An 18,354-nucleotide genomic window follows, 5' to 3' on the forward strand; every position below is an offset into this window, starting at 1 on the left:
GATCCCAAGCGATCGATACGATCCTGGGTTCCTCAACCACATCCCGAGCCTTCTCGTCCAGTTCCACCACCCATGCCATTGTAATGGCCAACGATTTGTCGCTGTCCGAGGACCAGACCCTCGACCATAATGACAATCGTTGATCGTGCGGCCCCGATAAGATTGCACAAAGATAAAGCGCCGATATCGGAACCCGCGGGTTTCAGAAAAAAAAGAGGCGATGGGCGGAGGCGACAGCAGCAGCATTTATGCTAATAAGTTGACATTTGACCACCATGACGAAATAATGAAACGATCAGAAGCCGTCAACGTGACAGGTACTTAAAAAAAGCGTTACCGTGGGGCCAACCTAAGCAAAATGTTATACATAGCTAAATTTGGTTTCATTTAAGTGTAGGCAAACTATTGCATTCAAATTTAAATGAAAATATTTGTTTGAATAACCACTATTTTTTAAGCGTCAACAAAGTAATATAAGAATTGCTATCTAAAAATACAACAAATAAGTATTGCCTGGTTTAGCTTGTTAAGCACTTGTTTATACCGACCACTGATTACACCCACTGTGCGTATTATACAAAGCTAACGTATTATAACAAAGCAATCGAGCTTTCACCTTGTTAGGAACATTTTAATTTCAGAAACTGTTTACACCCACTGTGCATATAAAGCGTTTTGCCGGGCAATCCTGACATTTGTTTTGACACAGGAGCAGGGCCTCCGGCACCGCTTGCCATGATGATCACTAATTTCCTGGAATTTCCCGAGCTCTCCTCGTTTATCGATATGCAAATTTTTGTCGACTCTTATTGTATCTTCACAAGATCTGAGCCGACTGCTTGTTAACTACCATAGTGTGGTCTTCACTTGGCCGTGTTGCAAATGAATTTTAATTGTTGTACTTGGTGTTGCAGGTAATTAGCAATAATTTACAAGTTGCCCAAGGAGCCATTGCAAATTTATTACAATCTAGATCAGGAATTTTCTACAAAGTTAAATTGTTAAATTTGAACTATGAAGCTACTCCTCGTCGTTGTAGTTGCGTGTGCTGTATCTTCTCGAATCGACCCGTTCAGAATTTTGATAATGATTCTGATAGCCTCTCCAGTTGTGTTGATGATAGGTACCTGCTGATTTGTTGTTTTGATATGATGTTTCTTGGCGATACTCTCGATCCTGTCGATGGTTGCGGGAATAAGGCCAGCCATTTTTGTGATCATCGTCCGCTCTGGAATATATTTTTCTCGACTTTTGCCAATCTCTGCTGTTTTTATAATAGCTTTGTTGATCCCGATTGCTCCACTCGTTGTCTCTTGAATAATTGGAATAATTTCTTGAATTTCCGCTCCGCCAGTTACTGTTGTCAAAACTCCCATAGTCCTTGTCTCCTGAAAGTATATTAACGTACATCTTCATTTTAAATTTTTTCTCTAAAAATAAATTATACTCCATTTAAAACCTTATAATATCTGCGAAAACATTTTAAAGGTTTTAAATTTAAATTATGTTAAGCTTAAATATTACATTAAATTGAATAAATGAATAAGGTTATTCTTAACTTTAATACCCCATTAAAGATACGTTCTGTAATTAGATTAAACGAAATGAGTAATACGTACTGTAGTTAGGTTTTCGATAAAAACCTCCACCTCTTTGGTAGTGTCTATCTTGCTGACGGTAATCGTTATATTCCGTGTTGGCGTGGTGTCTGCTGGTATACCCATACCCATTGTGATCTTCCTCTATACTTGGTTCTTTGGGAACAGGAGGATCATTAGCCGAAAGCGTATTCAAAGCGCTCAAGTAATTGGTGCGCTCGATGTCATGTCCACGGGCTGCAGCAAAGTCTGCGGATCAAATGTAACGATTGAATGATTGAAGTATATGGTCGGAAATGGATAAACCCCGGTAGAGTACGCACTCTTTATCGCCTCCTCGGGGGACTTGTTCAAAACAGTGATCATAAAGTAGCAGATCAGGTATCCAGTTCGATTTACTCCATGCGTGCAGTGTACTCCAATTAGTTTGTCTGTATGGTAAGAAAAAACAGAATTTTGAAATTAAAAATTGTCTTTTGACAACTTTTTTATTAAATTATATTTTAATAAACTCAGCTTGCATATTTTCCAATCAAAATATTATAAAACTATAACTTAAATTTTTCCTAAGTTGTTCTTAATGAATCCTCCAGTCTCGCAGTCTGCTAGCCAATTTTGGTGATATTTCTTTCCCGTTTAGAAGCAGTGCCACAGACTCTTTGCAATGCCGCATGTTGCTGCAAATTGCTACAAATTTCATTGCGAAACAGGCCACAGGAATGTCTCTCTCCCCAGCTCCGAACCCTCCAAATCCCGCTCCACGCCCATTTGGTAACACCCACGCGGCGAGACCGCAACAGAAAAACCGGCCTGGCAATTTGGCATAAAAGCAGAAGCGACCTGAGCTAAATCTAGAAAACAGCGCGCTCTGCCAATAATAACATTGGCTATAAATTTCACAAAAACATGTCAGCAGGAGGGATTTGTGAGGGGTTTCCAGAGGGGCAGGGGCATGGGGACAACCCACCAGGTCGCGGTGGCCTGCCTTTGTGCACTATGCGGGTGCTTTGGGCTTCGGCTTGGCTTTGGCCTGGTTGTTGGGTTCCCTGGTCATTGGCAGCGGGCGAAGCTGCCAGTCAGTCAGTACGTCATGTTTGGATTGCATTTAAGCCAACTTACAGGCAAAACGAATACCGAAATTAAATTACGAGAACGCGCCGCGAATCCTTGTCAATATGCCAGGAACAGTGGGTTTAGTTTAATAAATTTTTTTTGAAGCACTTATAACGCTGAAAATTAAAGAATAAATTAAGCTGTGGTACCGAAATAAATTCAGACAGCCTTTAAGATTAATATTGAACAATATTTAAATCTTATAATGTTGAATTTAAATACAATTTTTAAATAGTTTAAGCAATATTAATGAACACATATATAAAACATAAGTTTGTTGCTTAAGTCTTTTGATCAAGACGCAAATCAAAACGGATTTTAATTCTTCTCATGTTTCCACTGTGCTGAGCCAACGACTTTGCCTTGTTTTCGAGCCTCTACAGCCTCATTGGCCGTTGACAAGTTGCGACCACCTCGGATTTGACTTATTTTCCTGATTTGTTTCGTTGTAAATATGTTGGAGGCCTTCGTGTATTTATTTATTGTTTGCTTGCTCTACGCGACTTTCAGCGGCGCCAGATGGTGTTTTAATTAAGCCCTAAGGAGACATCAGAACCGCCTAAGGCATTCTTGCTGGCATTCTTGCATATTGTAATCCAAATCGGTTCGCACATACATTAGCGGCAGATGAAAGTGCCTGCGAAGCATTAGGCGTACCTACGCCCACTTTACATAAAAGTCAACCTGCATATTGCATTTTGGATACCCTAAAAACATTAATTTCCTTATGTTAAGCTATGGATATCACGTTTTTTCAGGCATGTAATAAAATATTTCAAATTTAAAATTAAGCCAAAATAAAAAGAAATAATTTAATTTTATGATAAATTCTCTATTGGATTGTTTCAAACTTGACCTGACGTCTTGAATCTTTTGAACTGTCTGCATGCTTCGTCTTTCAATTTTTAGAAAATATAAATGAAAAGCGGCCTGTGGATGGCTTCGCATGCCTTTGAGCATAATTGGAAATGCCTTTTCCCAACTCGCGCATGACTAAGCTCCGTGCTCCGTAAGTGATTTGTTTGCCCGGCTCCCGACTGTCAGACAGCTCCGGCCTCGGGCTCTCCTCAAAGGCCAAAAAACTGACTGGCTGACTGACTAACTGACTGATTGAGTGTGTGCGCGCCCACATCTGTGCGCCAGTTGGCTGTTAAAGGGTTAAATAGAGTATTTCTCTTGCCAGGCACTTGGTAGCGAGCACATTTCACCGCTTTGAGCCCATGTTTGCTGTGCGCTTGCCGGCTGATAGGAATCTCTGGAGGCAGTGCAGCCTGGGTTTAGGATACGTGGTAATTGCGTGTGTCTCCCCCCTTTGATACGATTTGTTAGCATATTTTGCATCTCTAATTGTGTGGACAGATATGCATCTGGATCTGCATTGTTGGCGGGAAAGCGTTTCCCACGGCAGCGTGGCTTAGAGATCTACGGTGTGGGATGATTCAGTCAGCACTCACCATTATCCGCATTGCTCTCAAGGAAGTCGGCCACAAAGCCACAGAATCTACAATGATACGAAAAAAATATTAATCATTTAAAGTATCTAAAAAAATATTTTAGGAAATCTATACAATTTGTGGCGGTTGATATATTGATGTATTGTATTAATTAAATAGGTCATATCTTTAATTACTTTTCGGCTAGTTTACGTGGCGGTGTCTTTTTCCCGGGGATCATCAGCTTCTGGTGACGCACATCGTGCTCGGTCAGGGCACTTGGGTGGTAGTATCGGTTCGTGTTGGTCAGATCGATGATGAGGCCCAGATCGGGGACGGATTCCAGCAGGGATTCGGGCGCCAGGCGCAGATGCTCCTCCACTCTGGCGTTGACATGCTGCACAAAAAAAAGAGGGAACAGAGTAAATACACAAGGGACACACAGAGCATTACAAAGGGCGGCTGAAAATTGCTCAATTTATGCAAAGTGCCCAGAGGGCAGGCAATTAATAAGGACCGACGGATCCGTGGCGTTATTTAATTAAGCAAAAACAATTTAATTTAATATTCATGTGGGGTCCATGTTCCAGTTGCCACTTTTATGCATAATTACAATGCACAAATTTCGTCGTCGTCCGTTGTTATTTATATATTTTTAGAGGGCCTCGCAAAGTCGGTGGTCCTGGCCTGGGCTTTCAACATCCATCAATGGGCCCTGGCCCTCCTGTCAACCGGTTTCTTGGGTCTCCCAACTCGGAACTGATGGGTGGGGGACATCATGAACTCACCTGACGCAGCGGCACCTTGAATGCTATAAAGCGAGTACCAGGAATACGCTTGCCAATGGGTTTGTAATTCAACCATCTGTAATAGGGGAAACACAACATAATTAAACCAGAAACAAATATTGTGGTTGACCCGGAATATGTCTTGCTTTGTATCTCCGAGCTGTACTCACCGATCTGGTATGGCCTTGGCCATTGTACAGTCTGTTTTTTAAAGAGTTTGACGTCAATTAAAAACGGAAATTTTGAAATTTCGTTTAGAATTTTGGAAAATGTGTTGTAATAAAACAATGCTTGCTCTCAGAGTTGCCAGATCTTGCAAAATAACATATGCTGTAGAGATGACACTGTTAGCCAACCCGTGACTGGTCTCAGTTATTTTTAAGGTTCTGTTAGGGAATTAGGTCACAACATATTTATTATAGATTTTCACAAACTTGTTCAACAATTGCACCCTCGAAAGAGCAAACACTTGGAAGAGATTCAACCGCCTTATCATCTTATTGCCTCTATAAAGTGAATTGCCTTGACCCTCACTCACTTGTTGATTTGCATCGTTCTCTGGCCAGATCCAACTTAAAATTTAACAATTAATTAACAAAAATATTTATATAATGCTATCATTTGTGCACAAGAGTTTATTTTATAATTAGCACATTTTTTTGAAAGCAATATCTTTTACGTTTTATGCCCCCTACCCCCAGGGATTGCAATTGCTTGTTGAGCACGGCTTTTGAGATAAATCCCTTTCGTATCGGTATCCTGGACAACAATCACTTTCAGGTTCAAACCTATAATAATAACGGGCAGTAACTACGGCCACCAAGGCAAACAGGACGATCTAAAAATAAATGACTTAAGTTTGCAATACAAGCCACGGAAAACCTACTCACCAGTAAATTCATGTTGATTTATATTTTCGAACTGGACACTGAATTCGAATTCTGTCTGCTATACACCTCTTGATCGCGCTGCAAGCACCATATCAGAAGTTTATAACTTTGAACTAAGAACTTTGCATTCTTATCATCTTAGCGCCTCCATAAACAGTGAGCAGCCGGACAATACGGCATTGCATCGCCTTGACCCATTATACTCCAGCCAAAGGCAACTTAAAATTTAAGTATTTAAAACAAGAAATTGTAAAATAAATTAAATTATAGAAATTCAAAAATATCGGGAGCTTTTAATCCCGATATTTTGGAAATATTAAATTTAAAAGTCACATTTTTCTTTTCAGTTTCTACTGCTAAAATCAGCAAGTGATAACAGCGAACGTCTGTTAACTAGCAGCTGTTGTGTTTGAGGCAAAAGGTGCCAAAAAACGACAAACGCTTCAATCTTCAGGAAACCTTTGGACTTTTCTGTGATTTTGTTGCCAAGGTAAGAGGTTTTAATAAAACATTAATAAACCTTAATTATTCAAACAACAATTGTGTGTACCGTGGGCAGCTTTTTACAGTACTCAACATGTTTGCCAGCAACACGCGGAATCTGATGCGCAGCAGCCTCGTAAGTTGGAATTACTACTGAAAAGATAAAAAGGCGCAGGCGCTGATGGCTGAAAATTAAATAACAATTGACAAACTTTTCGACTTGCAGCTGCAGCGATGCAAGAGCACTTTGGTGGTGGCCGAGCACAATAACGAGGCTCTCAACCCGATTACACTGAACACCATATCTGCGGCCAAGAAGATCGGTGGTGACGTCACAGTTCTGGTGGCAGGCACAAAATGCGGACCCGTAAGTCCCAAAAAGTCTCACATTAGGGTGGTTCCATACGGAAAGATGTCAAAGATTGATATCTATAGCTCAAATATCTGGTTCGATACTAAAAATTTTTTTGAGAGCCATCCCAAGCTTTCAATGATCGAACAGCAAACATATGCCGGCAAAAAGTTATATAAATGCCATTGTTTTGTTAGGAATATTGGGAGCTACGAACAAGCCTTAAATAACTTGATGGCCATGTTTGGCACATTACTTAAAAATCTCTAAGTAACATATAGGTTTTCAAAGTTTCTCCTGTGGAAGCTTTAAGACATATTTTAAATTAATTGATTTAATAATAAACCCCAATATTTAAATTTATTTAGTGCCTTTTAGGTTTCAGAAGTTTACGTATATACATTTATTTGACTTAATTAACATTGAGATATTTGAAAAATAAATAAAAATCGAAAAAGCGTTGAACCACCCTAATGCGTCAAAATGCCTTGGTAGTAAATGTTCTAATATTAACAACTCTCGTATATTTCAGGCTTCCGAGGCTCTTTCCAAAGTAGAAGGCGTATCCAAAGTTCTGGTGGCCGAGAACGCCGCCTTCAAGGGTTTCACCGCGGAATCGTTGACTCCCTTGGTCCTGGCCGCCCAGTCTCAATTCAAGTTCACTCACATCCTAGCCGGAGCCTCGGCCTTTGGAAAGAACGTGCTGCCCCGCGTGGCTGCCAAACTGGATGTATCTCCCATTTCGGAGATCATCGATGTCAAGTCGGAAGACACCTTTGTACGCACCATCTACGCCGGTAATGCCGTACTCACGCTGAAATCCAAGGACGCCGTGAAGGTGATCACTGTGAGGAGCACTAACTTCCCGCCAGCAGCCACCAGCGGAGGCAGTGGAGCTGTCGAGCAAGCCCCAGCAGGGGATTATGCCAGTAGCCTGTCGGAATTTGTGTCGCAGGAGCTGACCAAATCCGATCGCCCAGAGCTGGCCGGAGCCAAGGTTATCGTTTCCGGAGGAAGGGGCCTGAAGTCCGGAGATAACTTCAAGCTGCTGTACGATCTGGCCGATAAATTTGGAGCTGCTGTGGGCGCCTCTCGTGCTGCCGTGGATGCTGGCTTTGTGCCCAACGATCTGCAGATCGGTCAGACTGGAAAGATTGTGGCTCCCGAGCTGTACATCGCTGTGGGCATCTCTGGCGCCATCCAGCACTTGGCTGGCATGAAGGACTCCAAGACGATTGTGGCCATCAACAAGGACCCCGAGGCTCCCATCTTCCAGGTCGCCGATATCGGCATCGTGGCTGATCTTTTCAAGGCTGTGCCCGAGCTAACTGGAAAGTTGTAAGGCGATATTGTCACGTGTTGTAGTATAAAGATACGATTGTGTACCATTGATAACTGTTGCATTTATTTGAATTTTTACCTAAGTCCACGGAAGATTCTCCTCTTAAATTTTGTAATAAAACGAGCCGAAGCCCTGTTCTATGTGAATACTGTATAGTCTTATCAGTTGAAAGGGATTGTGCAACTGTTTGAGGTGAAATTATCAACCTTGAGAGATTAGATCTTAATCAAAGTACAATTATTGTAGGTTTATCCGGTATAATCATTGCAAATTTCACCTACTTTTGTTTTTGTTATCTCGTTATTACAATCTAATCGTATGTTTACTTTTTAAAAAAGCTTTTATATAAAGCTTTTTAGATCAAACAACCCAGTCTAAAATGCTGTTGTGGCTTTAAAATTGTTAAGTATTGAAAAGTTTTGAGTTCAGCTCGTAAATCGTTGGTATATTTTCGGTATAATCATGTTAATTATGAACCGCAAAACCATAAAAACTAAAATTAAGCCAAAAACTACGCCTATAATCAAAGTGGTCCATTCCAAAGGATTCAGGCTATTGGTGGTGGGTAAAACATGAGTGTTGATGCCGCTCTGGAAAGGAAAAATAAATCATTAAGTATGTAAACAACAAATAATTGGAAAAACCTTACCCAACCACCATTCTCATTAATCCATGGAACCAGCTCATCCTCAATCACCTCGGACACACTCTCCATAAGCTTGGGCAGGTATTCTGGATGACCTTGGCGCACACAATCCACTGAAAGCCCGCCGGCAATGGCAAACAGCGAGATCACCTTGCTCCAGGTAATCTCCACCCGGAAAAGCTCGCGACCCACAGCTCCCAGAAGCAAGCTCACAGCATCTGGAGTATGGAACTCACCGCCAGGATTACGGCAAATCTGACGAGCCACTCCGTTGTAGACACGCGGATGCATGCGCTCCAGTTCGTCACCCAACTAAGGAAGGGTACATTGTTTTCTTATCAGTTTTAAAATAAAGACTTTATGTATTTTTAGGGTAATTACCACTTGAACCGCTGGAAAAACATCTCTTACAATGCCCATGGAGGTGGAACCAAGAATGCTACGTATACGCTGCAGTCCTAGCTTTTTATTAAACAATCCTGATCTTCTCAGACGCCGCTTGATATAGTGGCCACAGAGGCAACGACCCTGGAGTGAATATATATATATGAAATTACAATTTACTATAAGTTTGTTGAAAAAACTGGCACCAACCTGGGTGATGATATCCTGCGCAGGAATCTGGGCCGCCTTCCAACCAATGGTATAGGAGAGTTTTCTGGTGACCGCATCGCTGACATTGCTCAACCTCCGCCGAGTGGTGTCTTTTGGTCCACCGCCCACTTCCAGCAGAGAGGCGGAATGGAGTGTGGCGGGAAAACTAAATTTTCTTCGATTCTGGGCCTGTAAGAGACGCTCACTTTGTGTGGTGGCCATCGGAAATCCGTTGCTGAAATTATCATTATTCGTGGGATACGAGGTGCCGGGCATGTTTGGCGGGCGCGGAGATCGTTCGATATCCTGAGGGAAATCGCTCATAAGTATGGCAAGAGGTGGCAAAGACTTAGCTCATAGATCAACTTAAAACTAGTTCAACCATCCAGTTATGGTTTCTAGCGATCCCCCACGAAGTGCGGAATAGAGTGGCTTGTTAATTCAATTAATTGCATTCAATTTGGCAAATCTTCCGCTGGGAATAATAACCAGCTGCAGAAACCAGTTACATCGAAAATAATTGGCTCAATACATAAATGTCATGTTTAACTGATTGAAACCCCATAAATGTAGCCCAAAAACAAGTAAATGAACTCTGAAATCCGATTACCAGCAAAGAGAACTCTTCCCACGTGTGCAAGTGCTTAAAGATCGAAGGTGCACAGCAGAAAATTGTTATAAAATAATAAATATTATAAATGCGTATAGCGTATTTATCAAATTATAATTAACATTATCCGTTTTGCTTGAATAAGCATTTTTAAGGTTGTTTTTTATCTTGAAAGAGGTTAACATAAAAAATAAATTATATTTATATATTTTAATTATCCAGGTACTCAAAAATGATCTACGTATCTTTTCCTCTGCTTAGTTTCCATTATGACGCTCCACGATGACTGTTGCTCGGGGCTGCCTAAAATGGTCACATTAACGGACAGATTGTCGGCTCGTTAGGTTTGATTGGCTTCTGGCTAACAGCGGTCAGAAATTCGCAATATGGCCAAAATGCTGCTGTGTCGCAGCTGTTGTCATTAGTTGTCCACAAGCGAGATGTCAAATGGCAAATGATTTGTGGGACAATCTAGCTGGCGCGGCAAGTGAGTCGCGAAGATGGAACCGAACTTGGATCAATGGTCACTGGCCACCAATTCCCCGGAGCGCACTTCGCAATTAGCTTTACATAACCTGACCCACTCAATGCACTTCGTGATCAAGGAAAGTCAGTTGCTACAGCAAAGTCGTGTGGCACTTTTTTCGGGGACTAGGCCATTAAAAGTGACAGCTGCGAAAGTGCGAGCACCCAGAATAATTTGGTTTCGAATCAATCCAGGTCATAGGAGTCACGCCCAAGCATACCCACAGGAAGCTTATAAAAACACTATCACTTGGAGCCCAATCAGTCAGTTATTGGTCAAAATGTCAACCAAGCGGATCGTGGCGCTTCTGGGATGGTTAACTATCCACAAAACCCACGCGGATGTGTCTCATTTTTTTGCCTCTCCATTGGAACACTACGGAAACTATCTGCACGGTCAAGTGCCCTTTCAAGTGGGTCTGCCCTCGAACTTATATGGACCTCCGCCTGCAGCTCCCGTGACTCCTGCCCCAGTGGCTCCAGCGGCCACCACTGAGTTTAGCCTGCCGGAGATCATAGAGAATCGCAGTGTGAAGTTTCAGGGCTCCGGACATGGCAACTTTATACCACTAAGTCAGCATTATTTACCGCCTGGTGTGGAGGAAAGGCCCAACTACGAAAGTCCTAAGCCTAGGTGGGTCTTTAATACTATTTCTTACTTCCTAGAAAAAGAAAAAAATGAATGAAATCATTACTTTATAGGCAAAAAATCATTCTTCATAAAATATTTTCCATATTCCACCCTTACAGCGAGGAGACCTATCCAGCTTACTACTATCCCCAACCAACGGGCAGCATTATTACCACCTCCACACCCACAACTACCACTACCGCAAGACCCATCATTGTTCAAGATCCTGGCGAGGATATTGAGACTATCCATTCTCCTGGCTACGATTACCATGCTCCAGTGGCTGTGCCCGTACTCCCGCTTAAGCCCTCCACACCAGCTCCACTTTACCTGCCCCCCAGCGATGGAAACCAGGAACAAAATCAACTGAGACTCCGTCTAAAGGACATGCGCTGCCTTTCGGGGGCTTATTTTCGAGCTGTCCTCAAGTTGGACAGCTTCTTGGGAGCCGTGCCCACTGTGGATCAGGACAACGATGATCAGCTGGACAAACGCTGTGAAATGAAACTATCCCGAGGTTTTCTGCTCTTGGATATTTCTGGAGAGAATTTCGAGAGATGTGGCGTGCGATCATGTGGCCAGGATCTGTGTCTGCGCTTGCGTTTTCCCGCCATCAGGGGGTTAAGAACCAGTGGGGATTCAATCTTGACCCTGCATTGCAAGACCCAAGAGCGAGTGGCAGTCAAAACGCATGCCTTGAAAATGGGCGTGGCCAACGATGTGTAGGATATGATTTCCTTTGTAGAGATCTATGGATAATTAAAGGATTTTTCTGTTGTTTAGGCAAGCTCGCAGTGGGGGTAGCTACGCCCATGGAGGAAACCAATTTCGGACGCACGTGGAACTGTTGAGAAAGGGAAACACTGGATATACACGACACTTGGAGGGCAATGAGGCTGTCCAGTTGGGCGAGGAGCTCCTCCTTAGAGCCCATGTTCTAGCCGGAGATGGTATGATGTCAAATAATTTTATGTTATAGAGCATATGTTTAACCTTACTCTTTGAATTTCTTAGGCTGGAACTACACCAAGCTGAGTGATGTCCAATTGCAGAGGATTGGAGGCGGAGGAGAAGTCCTCAACACGGCTCAGTTGGTCAGCTCCCGGGGCTGTCTTAATCCCGCCATGCAGGCAATCTGTGCCCATGCGCCCGTTGTGGAACCCCCTCTTGGTCAGAGGCTCCACTTCAAGGCGGTCATGTTTCCGGGAATGCGAAGTGGAGACGTTTTGGTTATATCTATGCGAATCACCGGCTGTTTGGAACGCGAAGATTGCCAGGTTACACCTCAAGATTGTTTGCCTTCAGTGGGCCAACGGAGAAGACGGAATGTTTCACACGGAAACAGTACGGAAGTTTCGGAACTCTCGCATCTAACCTTCCGGGTGGTAATGCCCGGTGAAGGGGATATGGCTCCAAAAGAAGGAGACATGGAGAATGACAATTTGGGCGTCAAAGAGGTTTCCAAGTCTTTAGCCCTCTTTGGTAGCTTGGGATTTGTGGTAATGCTTTTAGGAGTAGCCATAGTAGCTTTATATAAATTCGGCAGGTAGTCAAAACTAGAAAATTGTGTCCAGTTTTATTTTTATGTATGTTTTTTGAAGCAGAAAATATGAAAGATTTCTGAAAATCATACGAAAATAAATCTTATTAATAAATAAATGTTATTATTAAATATAGAAACCCAAATTGCAAAAAAAAATAATTTTTGTGTAAAAAAAATAAAAATTTTCAAAATTTTTAAAATTTTTTTTTTGTTTATGAAGAAATTTAATTATTAAATATAGAAACCCAAATAAAAAGCAATGAGGAAGTTTATGTTAAAAAATATTCGTTTTTACAATTTTGGATTTTATTATTTAAATTTTTCTACTGGCTTTTCCTTGAATTCAGATCCATTTTTCTGTTAACCGAGTCTCTGGAAACGCCAACCTATCAATGCTATCTAAGGCGCCAGCCTGGACCTGTCTTTTGCCTATCTGTCTGCCAAGGAAATTGACTTATCGCCTCTGTGGAATCAGTAACGAGCCGATGTTTGCCCATTTCGGGCTTAAAACAGAAATTAGCACTTAATAAAATGTAATTTATGTTCATGTCGCTTGTAATTGAACTTGCCTGAAAATAGAAGCCCCAAAAATAAATGTAAAAAACCTCAAAAAGCCAGTAGGCAAACCAAGTTACTGACTGATTTCCAAACTGCGCGCGCAATTCGCAAATTGCGATTTAGTTTTCTTACTTATGGCCAGATAGTTGAAACCGAAATTTTATCACGTTTTCACGCTTCGAGCGCGGCTAATGAAACCTCGCTCACAGGCGATTTTTGGCTTTGTTATTTGGTGCAATTTGTTGTCGGTTTTCGTATATGATAATCCATCCATCTGGTGGCTGACAGTTAACGCTTAATGGGCATGAAAATCGCAGCCAATTAGCCGTTGATTTCAGCCGCTTTGGCTCAATGGGTGGTCAAAAGTCTAGAGTTACAATTTAATTACTCTCGGGGGCTTGAAAAGATACGTGGATATTTTGGTATTTGGGTGCTCGTTTCGTGGAAAAATCGCTTCGCTTTCTTATTAGTTATTCATTTAAAATTACTTGTTTACGAAGCTCATATAGTATATTTATAGGACTCATCGTAAAAATATTTGGAGCCGTTAAAGAAACTTTTGAAAATATTGTATTTAAAGGCTAATTAATTTTAACGGGCTTTGAAGTAACTTTAACCTTTTTAAACATTTTAAAAACCTCGAACAAAAAGTAATAACAAATAAGATACTGTTAAAAACTTAGATACATTTTCTTTCATTATTGGCATATATAGGATATATATCTCTAAAATGTTCTAAGAAAAATAAATTAGAAGTGTTAATTGTATTTAATTCTTAGAGTGACAGCAAAAATTGTATCATTGGACTACTCTTCAATATATTAAATATCAAATTTAAATCAAAAATGTACCAAAACATTAATGTTCATAATATAACGTAAGAAAAAAGAAAAAACTTAAAAACCTTATGAAACTGCTTAAAGTTGTTTTAAATTACTTTCTATTTCCATAAAACAAGGTGATATTTTAGCATTTAACGCTGACCTATCCTAACCCAGGCGCAAAATGCATTCCCACAGCTGAGATCAGCAAGAGCTTGTCGAGATACCCCCAAATGCATCCCCATCTCCGGATGGGGAATGTGGCCCGATGTTTCGCCGGCTTCACCTGAGATGTTGGCTAATTAATAATCCCGACACGCTCCGGCTCGAACACAAACAGAATCGGGGAAATCTTGGCCAGCAGCAGGCGAGGCTACTTTGTCTTTGTCGCCTAAATGGCAGGCAAAATGTTTGCCGAACATAAATTAATGTCGTCCCCACCAACTGGCGCTTAAGTTCGTGTTCGCCTTAGCCGCAATCCGTGTACTGCACTCTATAAAATAATGTTGAAGTTGAGTCGAAGCCCCAATCCCCCCGTTCCCCCCGGTTTCTTGCGAAAAAGTACACTTGCCGCGCCAATTTACACTCTTCATTCGGCAGCCAAATCGGCCGAATGGACCAGCGCAGTGTGGACATGGCCTAAACAATTTTCATGTCTGCTTAAATTATCGACTACTTAGTGCCCGGTTTAGCAATGCCTAATAAATATTTATGAGCGCACTTCAGTTTAGTCAATTTTCAATGGACAAGCAAAACGCAGTTCTATGAATGGATCGTTGTTCATGACTGAAATCGATGATTTCGCCGATCATTAAAGGAGGCTGACCACTCAAAAGGTTCCAAAAGGGAAGACTGGGAGAGCTGCAGCCTAATCAAGACATTAAGTTTCTCCTATTCGATCAATCAATAGTTAATTGATTATAAAGTAAAGCAGAAATGGGTATTTTATCCGAAGATTTTATGATAATTTAAGGAACTAAAGCAGTATAAGGCCCTTTACTTTCCTTACTTTTAATGTTGGTACGAGTAAAGACTAAATATTCATCCACCAAATTAGAAATTTGTTTTTAAACCTTTATGCTGCTTATAACGTATAATATTTTCCATTTTTAGATAGTCATAATCAACAAAGTGTTTGAAAACCATGGTATCTGTTATGTACAGTGTACCTATTTAATATAATATAGGTATATCTTACATTTTATTGTTCACTTTAAGCTTGTTTTAATAATGATGTTTTCATTTTACATTTTTTCTTTAAAATTAGCGATTTTTTAAAGGAAAAATTATTGTGTAAAAATCTTTATAAGAGGGTTTTCTCCTTGTTAAAATAACTCTTATCTCTCTAAACCAATTTTTATTGGAGAAAAACAAACAACATCTCTTATTTTTAAAAAGATTACAATTTTGAAGTGGTCTTACCAACTTAATAAACCTTTTCAATCAATTCTAAATAATTGTTTTTAACTTTAATTGGATTTCACGAACTCTGACCGATTTATGCACACTTAGAGGAGCTCCCCACCCCTTCCCAGCACCCATTTAATAATGCTCTGCGATTGGCCGGGCTCTATAAAAAATAAGTAAATCAACATCTCGGAATCAGCGAGTTGCTCGCACTCATTAGCAACTTTTATTAGCCAAAAGTGTCAAATGCTTTATCTCGGGCTTGGATTGGCCCAAACCGCGTTGCCTTAAAGCGTCGTTAGGCATTTCATTTTTTGTGCTTTTTGTTTTGCCCATTTTATTGGTTGTTCGACTCGTTTTTGTGGGCTGCGCTTTTAGCATTGTGAGCATGTTAACATTTGTGTTATTGATTTTTTACAACATTTGACAGTTACGCAGACTCAGATTGGAATTTCGTTAATTTTTCGTATTTCTCCTTTTGCCTCGCATTCGAAACGATTTGGAGCAATTTGACTTTCGATCGCTGATTGGTTAATCAAATCAGAGTTCATTAAATTGCCATTTTACATTTAATTGCAAATTCGATCGCCGGACAGAATTGACAGCTCGGAGTAATATTATATCTTAAACGACACATAAAATGCTGGAAAATACTGCCATTTATTTTAGCCACACTCTTGCGGTTTTACGGTTTTGGCTGTTTTTCTATAATTTTTTAATTTATTTTGTTTTGCGGCTTACTCAGCTCGAGCGAGAATGAAAATGGGAAATTAGCAGACATAAAAACGCCTCTGTTTGACATCGTTGGCAATTGGAAATTTACACCACCCTCAGACGTTACAGGTGGCAAACAATGTTCAGATCATTAAGTGTTGATTTTGCACTTTTTCAGCCAACAATTTGCGTCATTCAAATCGAACGTGAACAGCGTTAAAACTCGGTGCTTTGTGGGGTTAAAGGGGTGGGGGTGCAGGGTGTTACAGGTGCATTTCGCCAGTTAATTGCATTATTTTTGCGGACCTTGTGGTATTGGGTATTATGTGATCTTGTTTCACATCCTGAAAACACTTGTGCTGACATGGATCGTAAATGGGTTTTCCATTTGCTATGGGTTCTCAAGCATATCTTTAGGAGAGAAGGGCATAATATTTGATTTTTAAAAAGTACATTTTATTATACTTATTTGTCGATAATAAAAAATTAAAAAAATACTTTTTTTTACGAAAAAAATTATTTTTTTTAATTTTTTTCTTTTAAAACTCGTAATAATAATTATCCCTGATTTTTTCAGAAAGGTTTTTCTTATTATAAGTTTTTGTAAAAAAAATGGTTTACATTTTAAACATTTTTATTAAAATTTTTTGATAAAATATAATTTGTTAATGGCTTACGAATGTTTGTCATATTTAATCCTAGTATAATAAAGAAGAGCTAGACCTCTATTAAATTAAATTACTTGCTCATTAAATTACTTGCAAATTTACATTTAATTGCGAAAATATAAAAATGTACAAATAATAATCAGAAAAATGTCTGATTAAGTAAGTAAGTAAGTGAAAATAAGTATTAAATGTCAGAATGCACCATTAAATGATTCGACACACAGTTTACAAAACATATATGTATCATATTAAAACGATACACCCAATAAGTCTTAAATTTCCCATCCAGACTTTGAAATACAGCACCCCCATGCAATGGAATTATTTTTCGCTTAAGATCGCAAACAATTTTCACTGAATAGACCAAGCAAATCAAAGTGTCCAACGCCTTTGTCAATAAACATTTGTCGTTCCGCTAATTGCCAACGTTTTTCGCCACTCGACAAACAAACAAACAAACACACTTAAAAAACGAAGAGAAAAAAACGAATAAAAAACAAAAATCATTTATGGCAAAGTCAATTGCGCTAGTGCTGTCTCTTTCGTCGATGTGGGTGGAAGCATTACGTTGAATATCCAGCAAAATCAACAAAAAAAGCAACAGCATACATACACATTAACCGACAAGCTCACAAAACAACAAAATTTAATTAAATTAAAATTGCTGTGGGCCTTTTTCCCCTTCAGCGGTTGCGGCTTAACTCCAGTTAAAAAGGGCGTTCAACCGTAGGGTTTTTATTTTACAATTATTGATATTTATCCCGTACTTATAACAATATAAACACAAAATTGCCATTATCTTTTGAATGCTTTCTCGGCCTATTGAAAGACCTTTAAAATGTTTTTTGTGTCTGTTTTTTTTTATTTAAGTTGTATCACTTTCAAATATCGAAACCTATAGAATCCATTATTTTTAATTTTCATTATCACTTTATTAAAATTGATTTTTTTTTCATTTTTCTAATATTTTACCATGAGCTAAATGATAAAAAATGTTTTTCATTAGGAATTGGATTATTCTTTTCGATGTGTTAAAAAAATTCAAAAGAATACTTTTAAAACCTCTATTTAATTTATTAAATAAACGCTCTCGTAACCATTACTTTTTAACTGATATTTAGTAATGCCGCTCCTTTAACCGGCTTATCACATATTTGGCAATGGTTCGCATTGATACGGATGTTTATCTTTGATTGTCGGATGCGCAATTTAAGCTGATAGTGATAATGGGTCGTTTGTTGCTATCTTTGTTCAATTCCAGTTTACGATGAGCGAATAATAAGGGAGAACTGTTAAATGCCGTCTGAGCGGCATGGAAATTACTCAATTATTTATGCGGGGCGCGTTCTGCTTGGAAATGGAATCGAAATCAGGTTGCTGAGTATTCACGGTCAGCGTTTGTTAGTTGAAGGTTTTCTTTTTAATAATCACCGGAAACCACAAATAATTTTTATTGTTCACCTCTCTTTGCTATGAACAGAACACTAACCGTTTATTTTTCACCGATTGCAGAAATTTGAGAAGCGTGGCCGAGAAACGCTGCCGCAAACGTTCCGAACTCGCCGAAGGCTAGGCATGAATTGAAGTTGAAAAAACTGAAGCCCGAAATCAAAAACGAACTTGCCGCCTTATCGATAG

At 39.8% G+C, this 18,354-nt stretch overlaps 4 protein-coding genes and 1 long non-coding RNA gene across 6 annotated transcripts; 2 read left to right on the top strand and 3 right to left on the bottom strand.

Annotated features, from left to right (window-relative positions):
• Positions 1-928: 928 nt before the first annotated feature.
• On the bottom strand, positions 929-5,245 carry LOC108030458 (RNA/RNP complex-1-interacting phosphatase). The gene is made up of 7 exons (XM_017103351.3): positions 5,103-5,245; positions 4,933-5,008; positions 4,342-4,541; positions 4,166-4,212; positions 1,922-2,029; positions 1,620-1,847; positions 929-1,388 (listed from the first exon to the last, which is right to left on the bottom strand). Exons 1-7 carry the CDS (start codon positions 5,123-5,125, stop codon positions 1,021-1,023), a joined length of 1,050 nt encoding a protein of 349 aa, XP_016958840.1. The 5' UTR covers positions 5,126-5,245; the 3' UTR covers positions 929-1,020.
• An 84-nt stretch (positions 5,246-5,329) lies between these two features.
• On the bottom strand, positions 5,330-6,163 carry LOC122818202 (uncharacterized). The gene is made up of 2 exons (XR_006367701.2): positions 5,823-6,163; positions 5,330-5,770 (listed from the first exon to the last, which is right to left on the bottom strand). It is a non-coding gene; the product is annotated as an uncharacterized LOC122818202 (long non-coding RNA).
• A 1-nt stretch (position 6,164) lies between these two features.
• LOC108030084 (electron transfer flavoprotein subunit alpha, mitochondrial) lies at positions 6,165-8,145 on the top strand. The gene is made up of 4 exons (XM_017102722.3): positions 6,165-6,312; positions 6,382-6,441; positions 6,532-6,672; positions 7,190-8,145. Exons 2-4 carry the CDS (start codon positions 6,400-6,402, stop codon positions 7,997-7,999), a joined length of 993 nt encoding a protein of 330 aa, XP_016958211.1. The 5' UTR covers positions 6,165-6,312; positions 6,382-6,399; the 3' UTR covers positions 8,000-8,145.
• Positions 8,146-8,416: 271 nt separating this feature from the next.
• LOC108030085 (bcl-2-related ovarian killer protein homolog B) lies at positions 8,417-18,347 on the bottom strand. 2 transcript variants are annotated; one of them, XM_044092354.2, is made up of 5 exons: positions 18,206-18,347; positions 9,240-9,474; positions 9,027-9,173; positions 8,649-8,957; positions 8,417-8,589 (listed from the first exon to the last, which is right to left on the bottom strand). In XM_044092354.2, exons 2-5 carry the CDS (start codon positions 9,459-9,461, stop codon positions 8,425-8,427), a joined length of 843 nt encoding a protein of 280 aa, XP_043948289.1. In that variant the 5' UTR covers positions 9,462-9,474; positions 18,206-18,347; the 3' UTR covers positions 8,417-8,424. The 2 variants fall into 2 exon arrangements, with proteins under 2 accessions (XP_043948289.1, XP_016958212.1); XM_017102723.3 differs by having other exon boundaries at positions 9,240-9,545; positions 18,206-18,336.
• On the top strand, positions 10,585-13,344 carry LOC108030083 (uncharacterized). The gene is made up of 4 exons (XM_017102721.3): positions 10,585-11,008; positions 11,125-11,727; positions 11,789-11,955; positions 12,020-13,344. Exons 1-4 carry the CDS (start codon positions 10,656-10,658, stop codon positions 12,553-12,555), a joined length of 1,659 nt encoding a protein of 552 aa, XP_016958210.2. The 5' UTR covers positions 10,585-10,655; the 3' UTR covers positions 12,556-13,344.
• Positions 18,348-18,354: the final 7 nt, after the last annotated feature.

The sequence above is a fragment of the Drosophila biarmipes genome, chromosome 2R (genome assembly GCF_025231255.1).
Source record: "Drosophila biarmipes strain raj3 chromosome 2R, RU_DBia_V1.1, whole genome shotgun sequence".
NCBI classification, from domain to species: domain Eukaryota; kingdom Metazoa; phylum Arthropoda; class Insecta; order Diptera; family Drosophilidae; genus Drosophila; species Drosophila biarmipes.

Bases quoted from the DNA above. Each gene is read 5' to 3' on its own strand.
- LOC108030083 (XM_017102721.3), top strand. From the start codon at position 10,656: ATGTCAACCAAGCGGATCGTGGCGCTTCTGGGATGGTTAACTATCCAC. The intron at 11,728-11,788 runs GTAGGATATGAT...TCTGTTGTTTAG, and splicing joins ATGGGCGTGGCCAACGATGT to GCAAGCTCGCAGTGGGGGTA. The intron at 11,956-12,019 runs GTATGATGTCAA...TGAATTTCTTAG, and splicing joins CCATGTTCTAGCCGGAGATG to GCTGGAACTACACCAAGCTG.
- LOC108030084 (XM_017102722.3), top strand. From the start codon at position 6,400: ATGTTTGCCAGCAACACGCGGAATCTGATGCGCAGCAGCCTC. The intron at 6,442-6,531 runs GTAAGTTGGAAT...TTCGACTTGCAG, and splicing joins ATCTGATGCGCAGCAGCCTC to CTGCAGCGATGCAAGAGCAC. The intron at 6,673-7,189 runs GTAAGTCCCAAA...CGTATATTTCAG, and splicing joins CAGGCACAAAATGCGGACCC to GCTTCCGAGGCTCTTTCCAA.
- LOC108030085 (XM_017102723.3), bottom strand. From the start codon at position 9,515: ATGCCCGGCACCTCGTATCCCACGAATAATGATAATTTCAGCAACGGA. The intron at 8,958-9,026 runs GTAATTACCCTA...ACCCTTCCTTAG, and splicing joins TTTTTCCAGCGGTTCAAGTG to TTGGGTGACGAACTGGAGCG. The intron at 8,590-8,648 runs GTAAGGTTTTTC...TTTCCTTTCCAG, and splicing joins TTAATGAGAATGGTGGTTGG to AGCGGCATCAACACTCATGT.
- LOC108030458 (XM_017103351.3), bottom strand. From the start codon at position 5,125: ATGGCCAAGGCCATACCAGATCG. The intron at 2,030-4,165 runs GTGAGTGCTGAC...CTTACCATACAG, and splicing joins TGAGAGCAATGCGGATAATG to ACAAACTAATTGGAGTACAC. The intron at 1,389-1,619 runs GTACGTATTACT...ATATACTTTCAG, and splicing joins TTATCGAAAACCTAACTACA to GAGACAAGGACTATGGGAGT.